Source organism: Pogonomyrmex barbatus, unplaced genomic scaffold, assembly GCF_055798465.1.
Source record: "Pogonomyrmex barbatus isolate J1 unplaced genomic scaffold, ASM5579846v1 scaffold6, whole genome shotgun sequence".
NCBI lineage: Eukaryota > Metazoa > Arthropoda > Insecta > Hymenoptera > Formicidae > Pogonomyrmex > Pogonomyrmex barbatus.
Genome location: NW_028297160.1, coordinates 8,296,083 through 8,321,508, shown reverse-complemented (window position 1 = coordinate 8,321,508; position 25,426 = coordinate 8,296,083). Strand labels below are relative to the sequence as shown.

General features: G+C 29.0%; 2 protein-coding genes across 11 annotated transcripts in view; one reads left to right on the top strand and one right to left on the bottom strand.

The window, feature by feature from the left end:
• The window catches only part of LOC105424865 (protein amalgam), a 270,737-nt gene that overhangs the window by 166,076 nt on the left and 79,235 nt on the right, over nucleotides 1–25,426 (bottom strand). The gene's annotated exons all lie outside the window — the stretch shown is intronic.
• Nucleotides 15,397–23,659, top strand: LOC105424846 (uncharacterized). 4 transcript variants are annotated; one of them, XM_011635319.2, is made up of 7 exons: nucleotides 15,397–15,657; nucleotides 15,732–15,797; nucleotides 18,863–19,119; nucleotides 19,729–19,995; nucleotides 21,562–21,692; nucleotides 21,965–22,130; nucleotides 22,838–23,659. In XM_011635319.2, exons 3-7 carry the CDS (start codon nucleotides 18,865–18,867, stop codon nucleotides 23,237–23,239), a joined length of 1,221 nt encoding a protein of 406 aa, XP_011633621.2. In that variant the 5' UTR covers nucleotides 15,397–15,657; nucleotides 15,732–15,797; nucleotides 18,863–18,864; the 3' UTR covers nucleotides 23,240–23,659. The 4 variants fall into 4 exon arrangements, with proteins under 4 accessions (XP_011633621.2, XP_011633628.2, XP_088938511.1 ...); XM_011635326.2 differs by lacking the exon at nucleotides 15,732–15,797; XM_089082385.1 differs by having other exon boundaries at nucleotides 15,397–15,797.

The window sequence follows — 25,426 nt, the reverse complement described above, 5'->3', positions numbered from 1 at the left end:
CAAAGGAGTAGATTGCTCGAACGAGCATCGAGAGATCGCTATTTCAGTACCAATCGGGTTTTCAACCAAGCAAGTGAACGACGTTAGCCACGAATTCCCCTTTTTAACGCTGTTTCGAGAGAAGGAAGATGTGCCCATAAAAAGGGCAAGAACGCGCCAGAGGCGTGGTGAAAGCACAGAGGAAGGGCCGCTGAGAAGGATGGTATTTTCTAAAGACGCTTACTCTTCAGGCAGATGCGAAACCGCGGGCAAGGAAAAGCAAGGGGAAACCGACGCCTATATTTACTCATTTTCTTTCGGGCGTTTCTCAAAGAGAACGTCGCCTTAGTCGTCGTTGGGCGTAAAAATGCTCAGCTATTTCGCCTTGCCTAAAGGCTCGGTTCTGTGTACGATAACTCGCGCCTCGTAGATCTTCCGCGATCATCATCTCGTAGACTGAGCGAAGAAAAGAGAAGCGGAAATGCGGAAATTTTGAGAATCGACGGGCGAATCTGGCACTCGACCCTTTAAGGAAACTCGGTTAACGAGATTTTCACGTACTAGAAGTATTCACGCGGTGTGAAAAATCGGTTAAAGAGAAATATTTTCGTTCGCAATTTAAATTATTTTATCTTTAGATAACTATATTACAGATCGCTTTCACATTTTCTAGATTTTCGCTATTTTTATTTGCAAAAGACTCAGACTTACAGACACACTTTTGCGTTCCATTGAAAATGTTATTCCCATTATTATTTTTTTTTTTTTGTTATCTTCAGCATCAGACTTCTTTCTAAAAATATTATTATTTTTATACTAAAAGATTAGTCTCAATATTTTTATCAGAATCAGAGGAGCTCTCGCATATCACAACTAGCAGGTAACTCATAATTGAGAGAATGTCGGGGTACGTCGTACGCGCTGACACGCCGAAACAAGTCGCGAATATTTGCGACAAGATCCCCACGGAGTGAAATCAGTGATCAAGCGGGATACCGGAGCTAATAGTTTCAAGCGCAACTGAAACGTTGATCCGCCACGGAGTGCCGGACGGAAGTGCACCATAGTGAGCCATATCTGGTTTAATTTAGCTTGACTTCTGCGCGGCATAGTTACTGACAGCCGCGCGGATGCATACGGATAGCGAATAGTTTCTATCCGGTGCCGGTTATCGTCGAATTGTCCACGGTCTTCCATTCACCGTCCACGAATGCCGCAGTGGCACGCAACGCTCATCGTCCGGCGAGGTCGACTCGTCGTTTAAACACGTTGTATCAAGCTGGGATTTACGACAATATTCGAATTAAACTCCTTCTCCTCCACCTCGAGGTTTAAGACTCTCTCGCACGCACGGGAAATATCGACCGCGGAGTATCACCGGAAAGCTCTTGTGCTCTTTTTCCATGTACACGACTTGTAATCAGCCTGCCGGATTTGTTATCCGCTCGTAAAACCTATATATTCTTACGCGATTAGTAATCCCTTTTTCTTTCTTCTTTTTTTTTTACGATGATCGTAACCATTCTTGTAATAAAGTCAGAGCTCAACGTCGTAATATCGAGAATGTTTTATCGCGGTATACACGAAGAACAGTACTTCAATGCGTATATCGTTAATTGAATTGGTCTACAGAGAACTGGATAGGATTTTCTAATTCCAATAATGTAATCTTCTGCTTTTTGCAGAATTGATGATAAGTTGAATTACGCAGACTTCGAATCAGACGTCTGTCGAAGATGATAACATTATTACATCAAACTATTCGATACACTTTATCGTTGCAAGAAGCCAACGCAATTCTTCGAAGAGGAATGATGTGCATTAATCGCATAATATCTGCAGATTTCTCGTAAACATGATAATGATAGCTTGAAGAAAACTATTTCGTAATGCTACTTATTTAGCTAGTTCTACTTTCCCAGTAGAAGCGCGCAGGAATCCGCACGAAAATCATTCAATGCGCGAAAGAAGGGCATGCAATCGTAACAACGCGTTGCCTGGCATTTGTTGAAAGGCAAATCTGCAGAATGGTATTTAACTGCAGTTGAACTTAGCGAACGTTTCACAGCAAAGTAGCGACTGGCCCGTGGTAAGTGAAACAAATGGCGTTATTACACGCTCGCGTAGTACGTATAAAAGTTGTTACGCGTAACAAGGTAATCGTGTTTCTTGAGTGCAAGGTTACAGCAAATAGTTCTACGTAATACCGACACCGCCAATTGGAAAATATGCGCATATCATGCACAGTACACTTGCATGTTTTCTAACATTTATCATATCTGCTGCGTGTGCTAATAATATCATTGCTATTTTGGTGCTTTCGCTTCTAAAACACGTATTTTCGTTAAAAATAAATTTTCAACCGCGATTGCGTTATGATGCGAGAAATTATTATTTATTAACGTGAAACACGAATAATGTAAAGCATGAATTTAAGAGAAAATATCTCTTTATAGCTTTATTTAACTGTATAAATACAGTTTGTGATTCTTATTTTTCTAAATGTATCATATTTAAAATCATATTTAACATATTTAAATGGCATTACAGCATTAATATTACTATATTTTTAGAAATAAAAAACAGCAATTAATTTTTTACACCAATATTAATATTATATTATAGTTATTTCAAAATTTTACGTCAAAGGAATTGATATTTTTTTCTATTTGGTCTAGGTTTTATTTTTTTTAAATCTTTAAACTTACTTTACGAGTAAGATTTAATGATGTACTACATATATTTTCCAACATGAATATCGATGAATAAAAATTTCTTTTAAATTGCTCGTAAATAATGCAGAAATAACTTCAATCTCTCGAATGCCTTTGCCTCATATCTTTTTCTTTATACGCGCGCGCGCGCGCGCGCGTGTGTGTGTGTGTGTGTGTGTGTGTGTGTGTGTGTGTGTAAAGAAGGTATTGAGACATAAGGGTAAAGACTTTGTATGCTGCGGCACGTTTCGACGACTTCGCTAAACAACAATAATTATTATTCCGGACACGCAGTCGCTCAAACCCTTCCTAATCGTCCCCTCGTCGAAAATTCGAGGACGAGAAGTTGCACGACGCGAAGCAGATTAAGGCGTTAATCTGCGCTACAGTAGACAAAGCTAGTATCAGGAGGCGACGAAATAACAGCGCGATGGGATTTTCATCCCCGTTCGTACGTGTCAAGCGTCCCTTAATTACCTGGTCTAGCAAAGTTTGTGCCATCAGGAAAACTCGATGGCCGAATCCATAAGCGATATGCAAAAGAGGACGTTCACCTGCATCGACCCGAAATCTGTCATTAGATACGTCTGATAATGTCGTACAGTTTAAAGGATAATCTCATCCATATAACCTTTATTATCCCAAAAGACCTGAGTCATTCATGCTTCAAGTATGTACACGCAAATGTGATCTGTTTTGCTTAGTTTAACGCGTTATCGAGTCGCTTATCGTTTAAACAAAATATGCAAATTACATTTAACGATAGAAGGAAAAGCTCGTTCAACAAGCTTAGCTTGTAATTTAAATTCTTGCTTTACGGAAATTGGTAGAGAGCGCGTTCCTAAGATTTTCGGCACAGCGCATCGCTTTGTTGAATTTTCAGTTGATTGTTAGTTATAAATATTTACCTCTTTGACAAAATCTCATAAAAATATCTTATCCTCAAATATTGCGTTAAATTTTTTAGAAACATTATAAATATTTTGCCTCGCAATTTTTATATCGCATTATATTTATAATAATTAAGTTACTTTTTATAATAAATTATAAGTTATATTAACAATAAGTATGTAACAATAAGTAGATATTAAACATATTTATTAAACAATCGATTATTAAATAATACATGATTAATAAAATATTTAAATTATAAATATATATGTTAATTTTAATGTAAATGAAAAATAATTATTTAAATACGTATATTATATATTTTATGTACATAATCTACTATTAATTATACTAATCATATTTTTTAAACTTTATTTTATTTGTTATTGTAATTGTCATGTTTTAAATATTTTATTATTAGATATTTAATGTGTAATTACATAACAAATATTATATTACATTTCGTTTAACAATCGTTTCCGACTACTTTAAATCAAAATGTAATTACATACAGATGTAATCACATTGTAATTACATAATATACAACATAATGTTTAATAGTAAATAACAGAATTAATTTATAATTAAATACATAGAATTAATTAGCAATGTCAACGACACAGATTATAATAAGAAAATATAATGTTTAAAACAATCAATTATGAAAAAATTTAGAAATATAAAAAGAAATTTTTTGCCTAAACGTAAAATTTTTTTAAGAAAAACTTCAATTACATATAAATTAAAAAATTTAATGAACTTAATGACTTAATGAAGCTACATACTAATTGATTGAAACTCGTTATGATAGCAGTCAAAATTAGACATATATGGAACTGGAAATCAAAGTACTACGATCGTGATGAAAATACAATGGCTCGTCGAAATCCAAAACTTGGAGGATTCTCCGTTTATTTAATACGCAATTAAGAAAGAAGTTCAAACGGGAAAGATGATTTAAGGTCTTGGCTAACTAACAACAGCAAATGAAACTCTGGTTTCCAACGAATTAACTATCCGAAATGAGAGTTCATGTGAGATCAATATATACAAGAAGAGATTAATTATAGAAGAATTATGACGTAACCACTTAAGCTTCTTGCGTAAAAGACAATTTAGCAACTAAATTTTATATTACATATATATATATATATAAAATTATATATTTTAATTATATATTTAACTATATAATATTTTTTTTTATTAATACTAATTATTAGAGAGATTTTTCAATAAAATTATTCTTTTAAGTCTTAGGAAGACATCGTAAATTAATCATAAAAAATAGATTAATGCAGACTCCAATATAGTGGTTATGTGTTTTCAGAAATCGTTTGTCAATTGCTGCGCATAAATAGAAATATTCTTAGAATGTATTATTATTTCTCACAAAGATGTTATGTAGACAGTATCGCGTGCATATCGTTGTCGCGTAGCATCAATATCGACACTTCAACAATGTCTTCAATACATTTCTTTTCCCAAGAGACGAAATAAATTTATTCGCGTTTCTTTTATATGACGAGACAATTTGATTTTTCTGCGAGAGATCGGCAAACAATAAGATACGGTTCTTCTAGCATCCGAAAGTATGTTGTCTTCGCAACAGTGAGCGAGTTTGCGCCATATACACATACGCATCATGCGAGAACTTCTGTTTTTAAATGGCGTACTGCGTTTTTTCAATGCACACTGCTTTTGTAATTGTTTTTCAAATAAGGGCATTGCAGAATGCAAATTGGTATGGCGATGTGCCGTTTTGCATTTCTCAGAAAGAAACTAATCATGCTTCATCATGTTGCTAGTGGAATGCTTTGCCCTTACAAAGTATTAAATGCCACTTGTCCTCGCTCGAATGAATTAATTGGAAAGCGGAATACACTGCTGTTATAATGATCCGTTGCAGTTTCCATAAAGCAACGGCATGAAGAAGAGATCACTTCTAAATAGCAATTCTACAATTATACTAAAAAAATATATATATTTTAAGTATTAAATATAATCGGAGAAAATATACGTATATTGCTATAAATATATAATTTTTTTATCAATTTCTTTATAAATTTTTTTAATTCAAAAATATGTATAATATGTACGTAAAGTATTAAAGAATAAAAACATATTGTGTACATATATTTCTATCATTATATTATTATTATATATAAAAAGTAAATTAATATTCAAAATAATATACACATACCAAATATGTGCCGAATGTACTTAAGCTTATGTAATCTTTCATATATACTGCAACATTTAGTCGCTATCGCTTATCTCTATTTTCTATGAATTACTGATTGCACTTCAGAGGAATTAAATAATAAATCGCGGTCGATATTCCGCTCGGCGCGCTTGCCGCAGGCTCGCGTTCCTGGATTTACAACAAAGGGCACTTTAATCCGCCACAGGAAATCCATACATAACGCGAGCATGTTCTCGCGACCGCGAAATAAAACAATGACGACGGTATCCTTTACAACGAACGAATCTACGAGTGCGAGTTTACACCGCGGTAGTATTCATGACGCGCGCGCGAACACACGAACACGATGAGGAGATAGCGAGGGCGGGGGTGGGTTTTCCCCCTTTTCAGGCCGCGCGTCGCTTTGCTCTTTCGGTGTGCACGATGCTTTCACAATTGTTTTCCTAAATGAAAGCTCGAGAAAGTGCAACCGTACCAGCCGTCATCGTAGATAGGACGAGAGGAAAGGCGCAGGGATAGTCGGACACGAACGTGGGGTAGAGGGTTTAAAGGGGCTTAGTTACACTGCATCTCATTGTTACTGTAGCCCGGTATCACCGGCGCTTCCTACCCGCTTCCTAGAAGTTTATGCCCTTCATCGCGAAAGTTTGAAACTTACCCTCGGCACGAGAGCTTTTTAACCCCGCCTACCTCACCCCGAGCCAACGAATCGCAGCCGCTAATGGCGCAAAATCCTAGTCGGTAATGCGCGATAGTGGAATTTAGACATTTGTGCGAGGTTCTCCAGTTTGTCGCGGAAGAATTTCTTTACATACGGAATTTTCATAAAGGATTATCGTTTATCTTGTGTATATTGTGTACATTGTGTATATAACAAAAATTGTTCTTTAAAGAAACAGATTTGTTAAAATAATATAAAGTTTATACATTTAAGAAGTATAAAGAAATACACAAAGTGTATTAATTATTATCTTATTTAAATAATGTCTTAATAATTAAATGTTTGTGTATATCGTATTATTTTGTTAGACTCTCTCTCTCTCTCTCTCTCTCTCTCTCTCTCTCTCTCTCTCTCCCCCCTATAAATAATTACTCACTTATTTATAATTAATATTATAAATAATTTAATTCACATATCTAATGTATGCTAATGTATTGTACTGTTAACCGTTCTAATATCTCTGTTTAAATTATTCATAATTCACTACAATGTATCGGATCGTTATTGACAATACCCGGAAATATGTTATTCGCAGTTAAGGGCTTTTCAATAATGCATTTCCGGAAACTATGAGAATTGCTGTCCACCACACCGGTAAAAAGCTTTAATTCCAGATCGAACTCCATCAGGAACAATGCCATTTCCTGAATCGGGAATTGGGATTTCGTGGTCATAGGATCGAAGCGTGATATGACTTTCCAGTTCCACAGAGAGATCGAGCTTTATTTAGGTCTCGCCTGATAAATTTGGTCGTATACAAAGTGGATGTGTTCAGGATTCCCTAGATGACTTGGCTTATATCACTCGGGCAAATCTTTACCTTATATGAATCTCAGAATGGAAACTACAATTCCCATTCTGTCATCTTTTATCATAGCTTGGTATTGTATATAAATCAAAATATTTTATGCTTAAAGAATGACAAAACCACAATTTATTCAAAAGTTAATAGAATTTTTATAAATTTATAACTAACATTCGTGATTAATAATTTTTTTACAAATTTATTTATTTTCAAGAAATATACTAATAAAACAAAAATTAAGGTTTTAATATATTAACAATATGTAAATTCAAATAAGCAATTAAAAATTTATTATATTCTAGCAAATGTCTATTGAAACAGACTATAAAAAATCAAACTAATTCGATCATTAAATTTTCCGTGTAATGACAATGTGAGAAAATTCATGACGATGGAAGGCCTTATGGAATTTTTCCTGCAGTTTGACATTAACGAGAAATTAATCACCGACTATCGAGTGATTATCTAGAGACCTAACGATCGTTTCCAGCAAGGTGTAAAAATTGCTATGCCAACGCGAGCAGCTCTCAGGAACGACATTCATTGATAATAATTGGATGAGCATCGTTGCATTATCGTCTTCCAATAACCGAGATGAGTTTGGGGACACATCTACAACTTCTAGATATTCCAGAGTCAGCAGAGTCATTACAAACACGACTTCGCGAGACTCTTAAGAACGCCATTTGCTCATTGAGCCAAGTCCTCTGATTTCAATCGATGATCTCAACGATGCGCTGCATCTCGCAATACGCATAACTTCCGAATGACATCATCGAAGTACGTGCGACTCAAATCGTGTAAACATTATAATCGGCATTTGCAATAAATCCTAATAACACACAGATAACATAAAAACATATATTAGAGAAAAATATAATTATTTTTTTATTAATTTCCTCTTGTTTTCAATGAATTGCACTTTACTTGATTCTTGATTAGCATCGACATATGTTTTTATATTTTGCAACTGACACGTATGTATCTTTTGCTTCTTTTATTAAAAAAATTGTTATAAAAAATTGTTATTAACAAATTAATTATCATTAATCATACGAGATCAATGTCGTTACTCAGCATAAAATATATTCTTAAGTATTGTAATGCTACATCACTTTTTTTAATTCCAATTAATTTCTGATATATCAATCGATCGTTATTCTTACATGGATATAATGGTTTAAGAAAATTGTATATATTGATATCATTTTTCTACATGAAAGAACGTCGCATGCATCATAGCATCTGTGTTCTGCTTGATGGAATACAAATGCGATTTTTGGTTTGAGAGTATCGTTCGATTCGATATGATCGTCTCAGGAAGATACATTTTTCGATAAGAGAGATCAAGGAAATTGCGAGGGACGTCGTGAAATCGACTAGCTTCAAGAACGTTTCATTTTCATCTCGGCTATTCCCTCGCGCTGACTGGAAATTTCGCAGGGATGACACAAGTTGATTGGATTAACTTCCTGAAGGGGAGAAGCGCAGCAACGATAACGGATAGCAGGTTGTTCTTTTAAAAAGCTTTATAAGACAAAGAGGAAAGGAGAGTACAGCGCATGCGTAATATTGTAAATCAATTAAAATATCTTTAAAATTCTACAAAACCTTGTATAAAATTTTTATTCGTTATTTTGATAATCCAAAAAAGGACATTTTGCTTACAATTTTTTATTCCTGCAATAGCGTTTATCAACTAATACGTATGCGGTAATAAAAGTATATTATATTTTTACTGTATGTACATTTTGAATCAATTTTATTCAATATGTAATATACAATGATGTATATAATATAAACAATTTTTTGTAAAAAACCTGTTGCATAGTTTTTGCAATATTTATGACCTGAAATTGTTGCGGTGAGAAGTTTAGTCCACGCGTTTTATGCTACATGTCACATATATGTAATTTTTTACTATTGAAAAAATAAATATAAATACCACATAAACAAAATATTATATATTCTATTTCTAAAATAAATTTTTAGCGTAAATATAAATAATATACGCTATAAAATAAAACTTTTTCTATCACAATTTTTTAATTTGTAAAAGTGTAAAACATCAAAAAGAATAAAAAGAATAGAAAATAATATATTATATATATTTAATGTATTATATATAAGATTATGTATTATAATTCTTAAATGCAGAAATAATTTAATCTTCATTTATAAAACTCTTTTCATTTGAAAATAAATCTGTTTTTCAAATAATCAATTATATTTCTCATTTATCCGATAACGTTAAAGATAACAATAAAATTAACTCGACTCATATTTCATGATTAAAAAAGAAAAATATTGAGAAAACTAAATTTTATTTTATTTTCAATAATGTTGCAACCTCTATTTATTTTTCTTTTATATAATTTTAAAGTTTTATTTCCGTGCGGTTGATAATTAAGATAACACGAAGAGTGGAAGCGGCTTGGTGAGATTAAGATAAAATTACTCTTGAAGATAACTATTCTTAGGAAAATCCACCGCAAGATCAATCATGCAGACTCTTCAAATCGGCGCTTGGCGAAAATAAACGTAAGAGGCAGCTGCAATTGCAGTAAACATAAATGCATTGCAGACACCAGCTCCATTAGAAGAAGTGCTGTCGCTTGTAGAACCGATACTGGAGAGGACGTTGCTCAGGATTATCCTGTGATTCGCCCCAGAGCTGCTCTGCGCCGAGGATTCAAGCAACATTGGAAATTGTCACTTTATTCGAAGAAGGATCTTACAGAAGGCTAGTGTCCGACTATCTTTTAGCTCTCTTCGCCTCTTCGCTATACAATTGTCTCGAACGAGGAGCGAATGGCAGGAAAGCTCGTAGAGCGAGTACGCCATGAAGGGTTGCGAGAAAACGCCGCCGGGGGGTGGATGAAGCGAGCATGGTGGGAACGTAACGACTGCATTCAGCTCGAGTACTTCGCAATGGTTCGCATTTTGCAACGACTTAACGAAACTTATATTGATATTTGAACGTCGAAACGTGTCGGATGGTATTTTGCAAATTGAATCTAAAGAGGAAGCCATGTACAAGCGTCATGCCCGATGGGGAGTAACGTAAAAATTTATCAATTTTATTGAGAATGATAGCATTACGATGCGTAATGGAATACGTAATAAAAAAAATTTATTTCCTTTTTTGATTTTAATAAAAATTTTATTATAGAAAATGTAAATATTTTTTATCAAAACGTTGAAAGCACATCATTTTATTTTTTAAATCGATTATTTAAGCTAATTCAAGAATTAGAAAAATTTAATTTTTAGGCGTTCTAACTTTTCTTCAATACGTATAAATATTTAACAATGATATATGGGTTATTAGATATATGAGGGCTCTAAATAAATGTAAATCTAAACACGAATAAAATAATATAAGTTTTCATCAAACGTAATTTATAAAATATAAAAACACATATACAAATTGAGATATTATCCTTGTTTAAATTAATATTATTGAAATACAATCAAAACTATTAATATTAATATTGTTCAATCTGATCAGCAATATTATACATATATTTAGTCATTATCATTTTAATATCATATTAAATTACTAAATAATTATTTTGTTATAATATTATTTTTCTATTGACATATGATTACTATACAAGTAAAATATATAGCGTATATAATATATGCGTCTTTCTCGCATTGTGTGAAATATAATAAAACTTAAATTATGCTTATTTATATAGTTCTCTTTCTTCAAATAGCACATTTTCTTGATTTAATATCTAGAAGAATTAATTCTGCAATTGTCATTAATATGTAGATTTACACAGAACTGTTGAAAAGAAAAGAGTCAGAATTATGAGAATAAAAAGATTGTATTTACAGAATTACACAGATACAGATACAGATTGTACAACAGAATTATTTTAAATATAAGCCAGAAATATTTCTTTTAAATTTAATGAAATACTAAAACAAATCTTTACAAAAAAATAAAATGTAAATTAATCTTAACAAAAAATTTTACTTTGAAACACTACGATCAATCATTATAATAAAAAGTCATCCGCGGTTTTTTCTTATTTTCACGCCAACGCGCAATCACGTAAGCTAATTACCTATTATTTATTAGTTAAACAAAAAATTTTCTAAGAACGTTACTAATTCTTGCCGCCATTGAGAAATATGTGAACAATTGCTAGATCATTTTGTATATTTATCATTTATCCTTCACTATGATGAAAGTAATTTATATCCCCTTGGTATGAGATAATAACATCACTTGTCAGAGATAGAGTCAAGTAATTGTTAGGCAAATCAACACATGCACCCCTGGAATGACAACGTGTTATTTTTCAATATCACATATTGAATAATAATCTTTGAATTGCAACACATGTTGTAATTAATCTTGAGATTACAATTATTTATCATACCATTTCTAATACTTATATCTTATCTCCTGTTTATATATATTCTTTTCAATTTTTAATTTAAAAATGACTAACAAAAGTTCTATAGAAATATATTATCTTAATAAAAGCTATTTCATTAAATTTTATTAAATAGCTTTTATTAAGATAATATATTTCGTAATATTCTAAATTATGCAAAATCATGCACAAATCTTGCAATATTACATAATCATGCAGCATAATAATTCCAGATATAATATGTTATCATGCTATTATGTTAAGTCTTAATTAATTCTGTTATTGAATAAAAAATGTCATTGAGTCAGATATTGTATTTAATTTTGAATAAAACTCTTACAATTTTATTAAAAAATATGCTACATTAAAACTGAGTTGTAACGAAAATGCTTAATAGGAACAGCTGCACGGTGCAATTTCTAATTTGCGCGAACATGCCTGAAATTCCTGTCATTTTCCTATTCCACTCGCACATATGACCGCGCGTGCAATATTGCACGCAATTAGAATTTTGGACAGCTATGCCGATCGATGTGTTTCGCGCAGCGCGCGTGATCGCTGAATAATGTAATTGAAAACTACCGACGAGCGGTCCATTTCATTTAATCAGTTCATATAAATAAATCGCACGAACTGAATGCAGAGCGTCGGTACTTTAGGATTGCAAGCGAGTATATAATTTTAGTCATGGGCATTAACGATTCAATCGAATAGTGATACTTATCGGCTTTACCCCAAAATTAATTAAACTGTTAAAAATTCATCGCCATCGATCGACTTACGAGTGTGTTTTGGAATTTCATCCAACCGCGCTACCGTTCTACTATCGATACTTGATCAATTAACATTTATTTTGAAATAACTGTTGACAAAGTTCCATTATAAAATTTGATGACTGATAAATAAACCGAATAATATATCAAAACATCTTATAACTTAATGATCTGCATTATTATGTTTTTTTGCTAATAAAAAATTACTAACTTTTTCTGAAAAATAAAGTTTCTTATTTGCAATTTATATTGACTTCCTCAGTATTGTCATTAATGATTAATATTTAAAATTTATTATTAGTCATATATGTAGAAGAGAAATAAATATTTATTTCAAAGAAATGATTTTTTTCAATATAAGTATATAAAATATAATAATTCAACAAAAATTTATTATAAATCGCATAAAAATATCATATATATATATTATAAAATATAATATTATATATATATATATATATATATATATATATAAACAAATTTTCTTTTGTTAAAACTTTTAATAGTTAAATAGATTAGAATTAATACAAGTTGATAAATGTAACATACAATTCAATAAAATAAATATAAATACAGATAAATATAAATAAATATAGATAGATTAATATGATATATAATTATCATTAAATATTTTTATACTGATATTTAATATCTAGGATACGAAATTATCTTTATTTATATACTTGTATGTTCTTCTGAAAGTATAACATTTGTACTGTCGTCCAATTAAAATATAGATTTCTATTAAGAAATTATTATTAAATCAATTATTGTTAAAAACATCACACAAAGTCACTTAATATTAATATATAATAATCAAATTCAGCAAAAATATATTTCCAATACTTCCTATTAAAGATTATTTGATGAAATGTAATAAACTTTTCCTCATATTAAATTTTTTTATTGTACAACTTTTTTTTAATATAATATAAGAATTATTTATATCTTCTGTATAATTTTGATATAATTTTTTTTAATTTTGTGAAGATAAAACATAGTGAGCGAATGAATAATAATATATTATATAAATGAATAATAATATATAATATACAAGTAATAAAATATTCACTTACTATGAAAAATATAAAAAAACATATAAAAAAGCATATAAAAAAGTTATTAAATAGATAGAAATTATAAAAACTAGTCGCTAGATTCATACATATACAGTACTTTTATTCAATAAAATTATCGGAAGTAAAGTCTACGATTATTTCATGAGATTTTTCTTATCATTTTGATGCCACATTGGTTGCACCAGTAATTTGGACAAAATGATACAAGATAGAAACTAATCACATGCAACAGTGACTTGCACGGATGTCGTAACATTTACTCTGCAATTTTATGATTGTGTCTATTAACTTCCCGAACAGAAACAAGTCGTGCGAATTGTTAGAGGACAAAGTATCATCTGTTACATAAAGAGTCTCAAGATTGTGTACATGTGTATTACGCAGACAGTTTGCTTATGCATTATTTGCGTGCAAATAATTAGTTAATATTGATCTCTTTGTCATGTATCAATGTTTGTCTTTAAGTTAGTCTTAAGAAATGTCAAATAAACATAGTTAGATATAAGTAATTACAAAAAAAAAAAACATAAATATTAGACAATCATCTATTAATTACTATAATTATAGTTATACCAAACGGATAAACTTTTCTTTCGCAATATATAATTAACAGTATCAAAATCATTCAAGATACATTTGATATAACATATTAACGATAAGTAAGTTTTTCTTTTTATCACATGCTGTTTATTATTACTTTTATTATGTTATGTTATGTTTCAAATATATGAATTGTTCCTTAATTATGTACATGTTTTATATATATAAAAATATTAAGAAACGATTATCAAAAAATAAGTAGTTTACGAGATATATTATCATTGTCAGAATATGTCAGAAAAAAGAATAAAATATTTCGTAAATTAATTTTGTACCTTAATATTTTTATATTTACGATAAGTAGAAACATCATATTATGTAACAAAAAATACATGAAAAAATGAAGTTGACTTTAGATTGTCAAAGCTGTTTTTCCTAAAAATAGCATTATTACACAAAACGATCGTTTCTGTATCATATAATTTCTGTTAGATAAATTTTTCTCTTATTGTTATTCAAAGTTTCGAAGAAGATAGTAATAAATATTCAAGATAGTAATAAGTACTGCCTCTCTTTATATATTTGTATATTTAATGTTCTAAGCCATATAATAAATTTTTATTTCCTAATAATTATATTAAAAGATGCTTTTTTATGTGACAGATTATATATAAATATTATATTATCACATATAATCTTGTAAGAAAAAGCATATATATGTCAAATGTATAAAAAGATATTAAATACATTAAGCATTTGTCATTTCAATTATCAATACATTGATAAAGTATCTCGACAATGTAAACAAAACGTATATTGACTGAGATATATATATTGACGGAAAGTTAAAATCTTCGTGAAGATTTTTTTCTCTTAAATATCACATATGAATTTCATATCTCAAGATAACCGACTATGATAGACGACCTTCGTGAATAATTCTACTATATTCTCGCCATTCAGGAAAATTATTCAAGTTTAGGATGGCGGCATTATGGACGACGACGAATAATGCATGAATTAATTTTAGAAATCGTGTATTTTCAAAAATCTGATGGATTGTATGTGGCATCTTCTAAAATCTTTTCTGTGCATTATACATTACACATTTATTACAAAATATACACTCATTATAAACTCACTTACTTATTAATTTTACTTGTTAATTTGTACAGAATATATCCACATTTATAATTTCCGTCTGTGGTTTCTAATGTCTGTGGTTTCTCAATTAATAAAATTGATAACCTCTCTCTTGATATAGCGTCGAGATGGTATAAATACGAATGGCATACAGCTGCTTGTTGCATAGTGTTACACATAGTTGAGCTGTCGTCGCGCGTTATTGACTTATCATTTCTGTTATCTTGATTACAGTGATATCTATTGTTTTATTGGGGAACAAATCGGCATGAATTTAGTGCTGGCAAACTCTCAGAATGAATCAGGAAATCCGACATAAATAATGATCAAGCAGATCAAGTGTCGTGTTCGTGTTCGCAGTCATCGATAGTGTAAAAGGAAATCATATAATCATAGTAAACCCACAATTTGATTCGTGAGTATAAAAGAATGCACGTAATGTAGATATAAAACCTGTCACGTTAAATCTTCGTATCACTTTGCGACTAGCTTCGCGAAACGACACAGTGAGTGTGCATATAAGTGAAAGAAACGAGTCAATTCGAAGATAAGCAGGTCAGTGTGTCGATTATTATCAATATTCTGCTTCACTATTCATCGGAGTTCACTTGTTTATTAACAAATTTGTAAAAATTTTCACAAACATTGTAATTTTCACAAACGTAATAATTGATACAAATTGTGCTTTGAAGATATAGAATCAACTTCATGTCTAATGATGCAATAATATGTATATAAAATATCTGGAATTAAAAGTTTTAATAAATGGAAAGTTTTCATTCTATGTATAATTTAATATAATTGCAATAATCTAAGAAGAAGTATTTTTACAAAAGTACTGCATTAGTGAAAACTTTCAAGTTTATTCGTTAAAATCAGAGACTTTTTGAGTCTCAAGAGAAAAGAAGAGTTTAAATTGCGCTATTATATAATATGTAATTGTACGTTCTTATATCGTTCGCTCGTTTTGTAAACGATTTCATAATCATATAAAAAAACTTTTTATATCTTTTGTTTTCCAATACCTAAATTATTTTATATCTTAGATGTAAAAATAAAATATTTACAAAATTTTTAAATCCAAATAACCATCTTCTCTTTTTATCTATTAAATTAAAAAAGATATAATGTAATAATAATTTATTTTTAGTAAAATAAAAATTGTTGTGTTGTTTCAAGATTAACATAAAGAGAGTCAATTTAACAAAATTTTCATTTCTGCATTGTATTTTATATATTTAAAGTTTGTACATTGAGTAAAGTTAACGAAATTCTTATAAAGCTCTTTATCTATCAATTTGACACCGATTTTTAATATCATGTGTTGTTTTAATTAAAGTATTTAGTCTGGAAAACTAATGTTAATTATTGAAAATTTTTCTTAAGAAAAAACACATGAAATAATGACAATATAAAAACAACTCAATAAGTTTCACATATTTCATAATATGACAAATACTTATCTAAGCTAATGATATCAAAACACAAAAAAGTTTTAATATTTAAGATTGATTAAAAATTTTAAATTACAAAATGCAACAATATACAAAATACGTAATAATTTTGAATATAAATTAATTTCGATAATAAAAAAAATTATGTTTATCCTCAGAAAAACTGTGTCTAAATATATTGTGTTTATCTACATTCGTATTCTTTTTATAGTAACTTTGTGTAATCACACGTTGAACTTTATGCAATCATTAAACGTATAAATAATTTAACTTTGATCGTGTGACAATCATTTCATTGTTTTTGTTTCGTAACATAATAACATCAAGTATTAATTTCAGTTTATAAGTTAGATTTATATATATAATGTACATATAACATAATTAAGAAATATTACGATTATATGTCATTAACATTTATTTATCGATAATTTAATAAAACTCTTCAATTTAAAAACGATAATAGGAAAAGAAAACTAATGAGAGTTAAGCGCGAAAGTAAGTGCCGAAAAATAAAAATATATATCAATTTTATTTAAAAAGATATAGATGTTGTGTTTACTTTAAGTCATCTTTAACAAGAAAATGCAATCCTCTTGATTTCACACTTTGTATCACGAGTGACATACGATCAACAGTTCATTAAATTGAACGAGTGTCGATCACAACCGGTTGGTAAGTCAGGTGAAAGTAGTTAAAAAGACCTGAAAGACTGAAAGTGACGACTTAATCATTATTACTTAATACATACTTAATACATTAAAAATATAAAAATCGTAATAACTTATCAAGTGAAGCAGAGAGTGGAACATCCAGATAACGAAAATCAATACAGGTCGAAGAGTGTATGTGTCAAACAGAAACGAAATTAGTATAAAGGAAATTGTAAAATATATACGAGTCAAAAGACAATACATAAAGTATTTAAGATAATCAGAAGAATCAGAGATATCAAAAGTACAAGAACTTAGTTAATTATTGAAATGATGATGTCTCTACACAATGTTTTTACACTTTTAACATATCTCATTTTCTTGACTATTTCAAACACTTTGTGTATTGACTATCTATTGACTTGTGTTTTAACAATTGTGATTCATTAGTCAACTTAATGAACTGTTGTCACTTATGTAATCAACTGTTGTATCACTCATGACATTCAAAAAGATTAATTAAATTATATTTTATTACTAAGATAGCTCGAAACAGGGCGAAAATGTTTTTTTCAAATAAAATTGATAAATATTTTTACTTTTACACACTTATTTCCATGCCTGATTTTCATTTACTTTTATTTTTCTTATCTTTTATTTTTCGTATCTATTTATCAAATATAAACTTTGTGTAATCTAATGCAATCTCAATATCTAAATTTTTTATTTACTTTTATTGATTTATTATATAAGTCAATTCTTATTTAAGAGTTGTAAGAGAGTCACGATTTAATTGAAATAAAATTTACTTGAAATATATTAAAAATAAAGCTTTATCACTTATTTGACATTTGTCTCAACGCTCAAATGTGATTAATAATATCGATAATTTGTTATAAATTGATTAAAGTTAAATAAATGAATCTCTCTTATAAGTTCAATTATCAAACGTCCCTCTAATGGTAGACGGATTTGATTCTGAGAAAAACCGCGGAAAACATTTCTGAGAAAACCGCGGAAACATTTCTGAGAAAACTCATCAAGGTGAAATATGGCCGACGTCGTTCGACCACAAGTACGTACGCGATCGCGGCGCGCCAGACGCGTCGTAAATTTCTCGCAAATACCGCAACTCGATCACGTTCGACGGGATCTCAACGCGATACGTACATATGCCGTCGGCCAAAAAGGGAAAAGGGAAAAGCGGCTTCCCATTACGCTCTTAATTGAAACAGCGATCTCAAACGTAGGGGAATGCCCGTCTTGAATATCGACGGACACAAAGAAAGAAACGGCGGTAAAGCGGGACGAAAAACGTCGGGCTGGAGAGTGGCGAAGGAAAAGGGTGGAAAGACCGGAATGAGCGGAGGGAGTTGGCCAGAAAGGGAGAAAGAAAACGTGATAAATCCCGCCGCGAACAATAAGTTATCGTAAAGAATCGTTTTCGCGTTTCGTGACACGGCGGGAAGAACAATGATTTGTCGGGGAAATTCTCCAATTCCAATTCCAATTTCAGAAATGGCCCTAGAGACACCGACATGGCTGAATCTATGCTTCGTGGAGAAGATCCTGCGAAAGTCAGAAGGCGACAACTCGATCCAGGTGATCGATATCTTCTCGAAACCGGCCACGGCCAAAGGTGACAACTATACCAGCGACATGATCAGGGTCTCTGCCGAATTTTCCCGTGATCAAGGCGATCGTAAGATCACAGAGAAAAAATCAATCATCGTCAAACTTTCGCCTTTGATCGAAGGCATTCTTCAGGAACTTGTAAGTTAACCGAACTTACACAATAGATGTCAAATAGTTACAAATAGATGTCAATCTATGGCATTATTTTGAAATAAATTTTTACAAAAAATCAAGATAATTATTTTTGGATAATCAATAATTAAAAATATAGAAGTATTTTATAAACCAAATTTAAAGAGGCAAATACATTTTAAAGACATGCTTTTTACTCATTTTAAAATAAATCTTAATGTATAAAATAAAATCATTATTATTTAATAAGCAATTATTTAATAAGCAATAAGACTTAATAGAGATAAAAAATTAAATGTAATAAAAAACAAAAACATATAAATCAAACTAAATCTACATGTTTAAGTAATATTTATAATAACATATTGATATACAAACGTTTCATTTCAACATTATTTTAATCTAACAATAACATTCAAAATTTTTATACATTTGTCAGTATGTTATTAGAAATACTGCGGCACATAATCCCAGTTTGGCTTATATGCTCTTTTGTTAACATTATTTATTTGTTCAAGAAGCTGAGACTTTCTATTAGATTTTTATATCATAAAAATTATTACATAATATTTATTAAATAAAAAAATTGACAAATCTCAAGTAAATCTTTTGCAGGTCGAACAATCAGGCATCTTTGACATTGAAATAATGATGATGTCAGATACTTTAGATAAAATGAATAAGTTATTAGAGCCGAAGTATCGTTTAAGTGGGAAATGTTTATATGCACAAAAGAATCCAACGCTTTTAGTGATCGAGGATCTCGCGCCTCTCGGCTTTCGCATGGCTTGTCGTCTGTCTGGTCTTGATCTAGCTCATAGTATATTAGCGATTCAAGGATTAAGCAGATTTCATGCAACGTCTGTAGCCATATGTGAAAAGGTAAATCACCACGTATATCTCAATCTATTATGAATGTTCCATTGTAATTATTAAGGATTCAGATTAATTAAGAAATTCAAGAATTATTTAAGATTTTAAATTTTCGAGTTAATATATTAGTAGTGAATGTGATATAAAAGCTATTTTTATATTTGTATTTTCCGAAACAACTTAAATATACAATACTCGGTAATCAAAATATACCTGAAAATTTCATGTAATAAACGCTATTGTACTTTGAAGAAACAAAACGTAATAATTTTTAATTGCTACAAGTAGATAAAATATAATTTCAAATATAATTTTCATGAAATTCAGTAGAGATTTAGGATCACTTGCTTAACACATTTTATATAATTCTACGATATAGAGAAATAGTTTCTAATTGATATTATAAATAAATATAAGTTCTGATTTAATACTGAATAAACATATTATCTATTGCATACCAGATCAAACTTTCTTATTAAGTTGTAAATATATAATGACAGACAAACATAGGTTTTATGTTTTACAATAAGCATTATTAAGGAATATTGCAATTGTATAATATTAATTTTAATTATCATTAACAATGTGCTCCGTTTATGTATTTCATATTCATTTCACTTTATTTAAAATAACATAATCTTTATATTTTTTGTTGTAAAAGTTTATTTAAAATAAAATAACTTTTAACTCTTTTGTTATAAAAAAATAATATAATATTTTATAATATTAATTAATAACATATGAGAAACATTATTTTTTATTCTTTTTTATTCTTTTTTCCATAATAAAAATCGAGATACAAAACTAATAAAAAACATGTAACAAATTTTATTTATAGTGAAATAATCAATTTTACGCAATACTACAATTTATGCTGTATGATTTATATTATATTATATTATATTATATATTATATATTTTCATGCTTTCAGATTTATATTTTTAAATAAAAAAACATGATATTCATCTATTTATTGCAATAAATAATATGATTCAACTAGATTACAGTATCGAATAAATTATTATTAATAATTTATTATTATAATTTCGTAAAATTCATAAGATTACAAACACTTATACGCTAAGATAAGAAAAAATTCTTATGTTAATTAACAATTGTCATGAAATTGGATCCATCCAAGATAAACACTGTGTACCATAATCATAATCTCTGATATGTACACCGAAATAATGCATGCGGTAGAATGATTATCATAAATTACATCGAATTTGTATATTCGAATGGGAGTTCGAAACTACAGTGATCCAGTAGAAATGCCTGACAGGGAATACTAAAGTTCAATATTTTTTGCTATCCTTTATTGTGGCACGTGCTTCGGCGTTTAGCCAAGAAAACAGTTTCAGAAAACGTCTTTCAAAAATTTACATACAATTTACTTAAAAAAATATATTATTAAATTATTCTACTAAGAAAATTTTAATAAAAAAGTAGATTTTTCTTTCACTAAATATATAATAATTTAAACTTTCAACACATTAAAAATTTAATTATTTAATTTTATGTTCAAATTATTAAATATCAATAACTGTTAGCAAAATTATTTTGATATTTAGGAGCCAAAGCAAAAAGAGATGTATATGAAAGGAATGTTCAATGATATACACCCACCAGAAATGAGTAATTTCTTTATTATGGGTACAAAAGCTTTGGCAACTGAGATAAGAAACTGGCCTGAAGGAAAAAAGTAAGATTTATTTATATAAACAATTGTTCAATATACAAACAATCAATTGGTCAATTTCAATTGTTCTAGTCTTTGATATTTAATATAACATTTTTTACAATTTTATAATTTTTACAATTTAAGATATGTTTAATGTGAAAAATTTAAATCTGATACGTAGAAAATTGTAAATATATATAAATGCAAAACGCATTTATTTAGCAAATTTGTATGCTGTTTATAAACTTTTTATATAATTTACGTCTTATGTTTGTTATTACTTCTATTGTTAGATACGCAGACAAGATTGATAAGCTCGCTGACCACATATATAAAATAGGAATAGATGCGTGCAAACTCTCTGAAGATGAATTCAACGTTATTAATCACGGTGATTGTTGGGTGAACAATATGTTGTTCAGATACGATAATGACGGCAATCCTATTGATCACATTTTTGTAAGTACTACATTATAAATAATATACTGATATTAAACAGGAGTGTTCATTGATTTATTACAATCGTAACAAAAATTTAAAATTATATGTAAAGATGATTTACAAAACAGAATTTATGTCTGCATGTAATAATACATTTTATATCATCGAAATAATGTATTTACTTTAAAAATTTATTTACTTAAAAATATATTTTTAATTCAGAAAAATTTAAATCACACGTATAAACGTAATTCAAATATAATCACTTTGTTTCAACTATCTAAACTTTTATTATTTATACTTTTGAAGTTTTTTTCTATAAAAATCACAATAAAAGTTTTAATTAAATAAAATTATATAAATTTATATAAAAGTTAACAAGACACAAATAAAACAACTGGATATGATACTATTATGATATACATATTGATGTATTTTAATTATCTACAATATAAATTTTATCGATCCAGAGACGAGTAAACAGTGATGATATAAAATACTTCAAAATGTAGTATGTTATGAATAATGCAATAAATCCAGTTTGATCGCATTCAGGTACATCCGCCACCTGACTGCCCGTGTCACCCGCGTAAACTCTCGACTTTCTCGTCGCGACTTCCTAAACACAAATCGCACTTCTTTCCCTTCGCATGGATTTCATTTCCAATTCAATTGCCAAGAGCTGAAGAGAATGATCGATTGAGAGAGTTCGTTTGATATTACAGGTGGACTTCCAACTGTGCGTCTACACATCACCGGCGCTCGATCTGCTCTATTTTCTCAGTACAAGCCCTTCCCCGGATGTCATTGAAAATCACAAACAAGTTTTATTAGATGAATACCTTAAAACCTTGTCGGCAACTATGAAGCAACTGGATTGCAAAACACAGCCACCCACTATGGAAGAATTAAAAACTACTCTAAAGCGAAGAGCTAGTTATGGAATGATAGCGTCATTCACAGTTTTACCAATGGTACTGTGTTGTAAAAGTGAAGCAAAAAATATCGATGAGATCATGAGTAAAGATGGTACTTTTGTAAATCCGGGTTATAAAAGTGAAAGTTATCGAAAATTGATAATGAAGAGACTCCCTTTATATGACGAATGGGGTTTGCTAGATCTTTAATGCATATTTGACTTTTTTCTAGAATATAAAAAGGAAATAAAAATAGCAAGCAAGAAAAAGTACAACATTCTTTGTATTACATTATAATTAGTAACGATGGATATAGAATATATATATATAAAATATGTTAATGCAAAAACATTAAATGTCAATAGAGAAATAATGTACAAATTATTTAATTAAAGTTTAGAAAAATCAAAATCTTTGTATTTAATATAATGTACATAAAAAAAAAATATTTATAAAATAATATTGTAAATTATTTATGACATTTAATATCTTTTGTGTGACATATTAATCATGATATTATTTTATTATTTAACGTGCTTTGATGAAAACCACTGTTAAAAAGAAGTAGAACAATAACAATGTATATAAATTAACGATGTATATATGAGTAATAAAGCAAAAATTATTGAATATTCTTGTAAATATCAATTAAATATTGATATATTCTTTATTATAACTATATTACCTAAATGAAAAGTATCATCTTAAAAAATCAAATTAAATTAATTAACAAAAAAGATTCGTAATGTATCATTACGTAGAACATAAGAGAAATAAATTAATATTCTATATTGCATATAAAATAATTCTTATATAACTAATATATATATATATATATATATATATATATATTATATACATATCAATTATCGAGAAAACTTCAAATAATGTAACATTATATAAGAAAACTGGATTATCTTCCTCAATGGTTTAATTAACTCTTACTGTCTACTTTGCTATGTAAAGTTACAAAATACTTTCTTTTACGATGCAAAGTGAGAAATTACATAATGTTTGACCTCGTTGATTTAGATTAACATGGATTACTTTAATTATAGATCACATTAAAAAACATGGAGGTTTCTATATTTTAATATCTTCGATAAACTTGCTGTAAAATTTGATAATTTATATATATATATATATATTCGTAAATTTAAATGTAAAGATTAAACTCTTTCAAAATTTTTCGAAACTAATTTCAAAATTTTTAATAAATTTTCAATATTTTACAATATTATAGACTTTACAATTCGTTTGTGTGTTTTCTTTAAATTTAATTCAAAGTTTTTATTTAATTTCTGCAAATATTTAATTTTTACAAAATTATGAAATCTAATTGTTACAAATCAATTTATTTTTATCTATTTTTTTATAATGTAATATATATGTTACATAATAGTACATTAATGCATTAAACCGCTAAAAATTTTACAATAATCTATTTATAACATAAATGTTTGTTTTAATTAACGTTAAAGTCTTTTAATATATCAATTATAAATTATTTAATCTTTCCGATTTTATTATTATCTTATAAATCTTCAAAATAGATAAACAATTGTAGACTCAAATTGAATGTCCATGATATCTTTCGCGAAATAGTTTTGATGCGACACAGTTTTGCATGTATGTTGGCCATTTCACAGAAACAAATAACGAGATACGAAAAACAAAGAAGTAGAAATGAAATTGCTGTTGGGCACGCATTCTTTAATGCATATCTGTTTTATGGATTAAAAGATAATATATATATATATATATATATATATATATATATATATATAAAACTTTTCAAAATAAAAGGAAAATTATTATAAAATCTGTTCGTAATACTAGATTAAAATAATAAAATGCAACAATGCTGATTATTAAATGTTTTTAAAGTGCACAACGTTACTATCCAGCTTTATAAATATTTTAACGAGTTTTGCATATAATGTTTGCCAATTTTAGATAAAGCTAGATAATTATTCTCCATGCTGTTCAAAGTGATTCCGATTCATGGCATACATTAAATACGATACTGAATAATTAACCTTTGTTGCGGACAAACAATGATTTCAGTTACTTATGGTATTCCATGAAATAAACGGCAGGAAATTATTATTTTGCGGACGTAATTTGGTGAATTTTGTAGAGATACTGCATTACTGGCATAAATGCAGCATAGTTTCATCAAAATTAAATAGTCGGCGAACTTAATAAATTATTATCAGAGATGTATATACCTTGAAAAACATTTTCGACTTCCTATCACCTCATATATATATATATATATATATCTATATATATATATATATATATATATATATATACATATATTACATGATGTACTAGGACGAAACTGCTATGTCATTAGCGTATCGATTAGATCGCTAATAATTACTTTCTGAT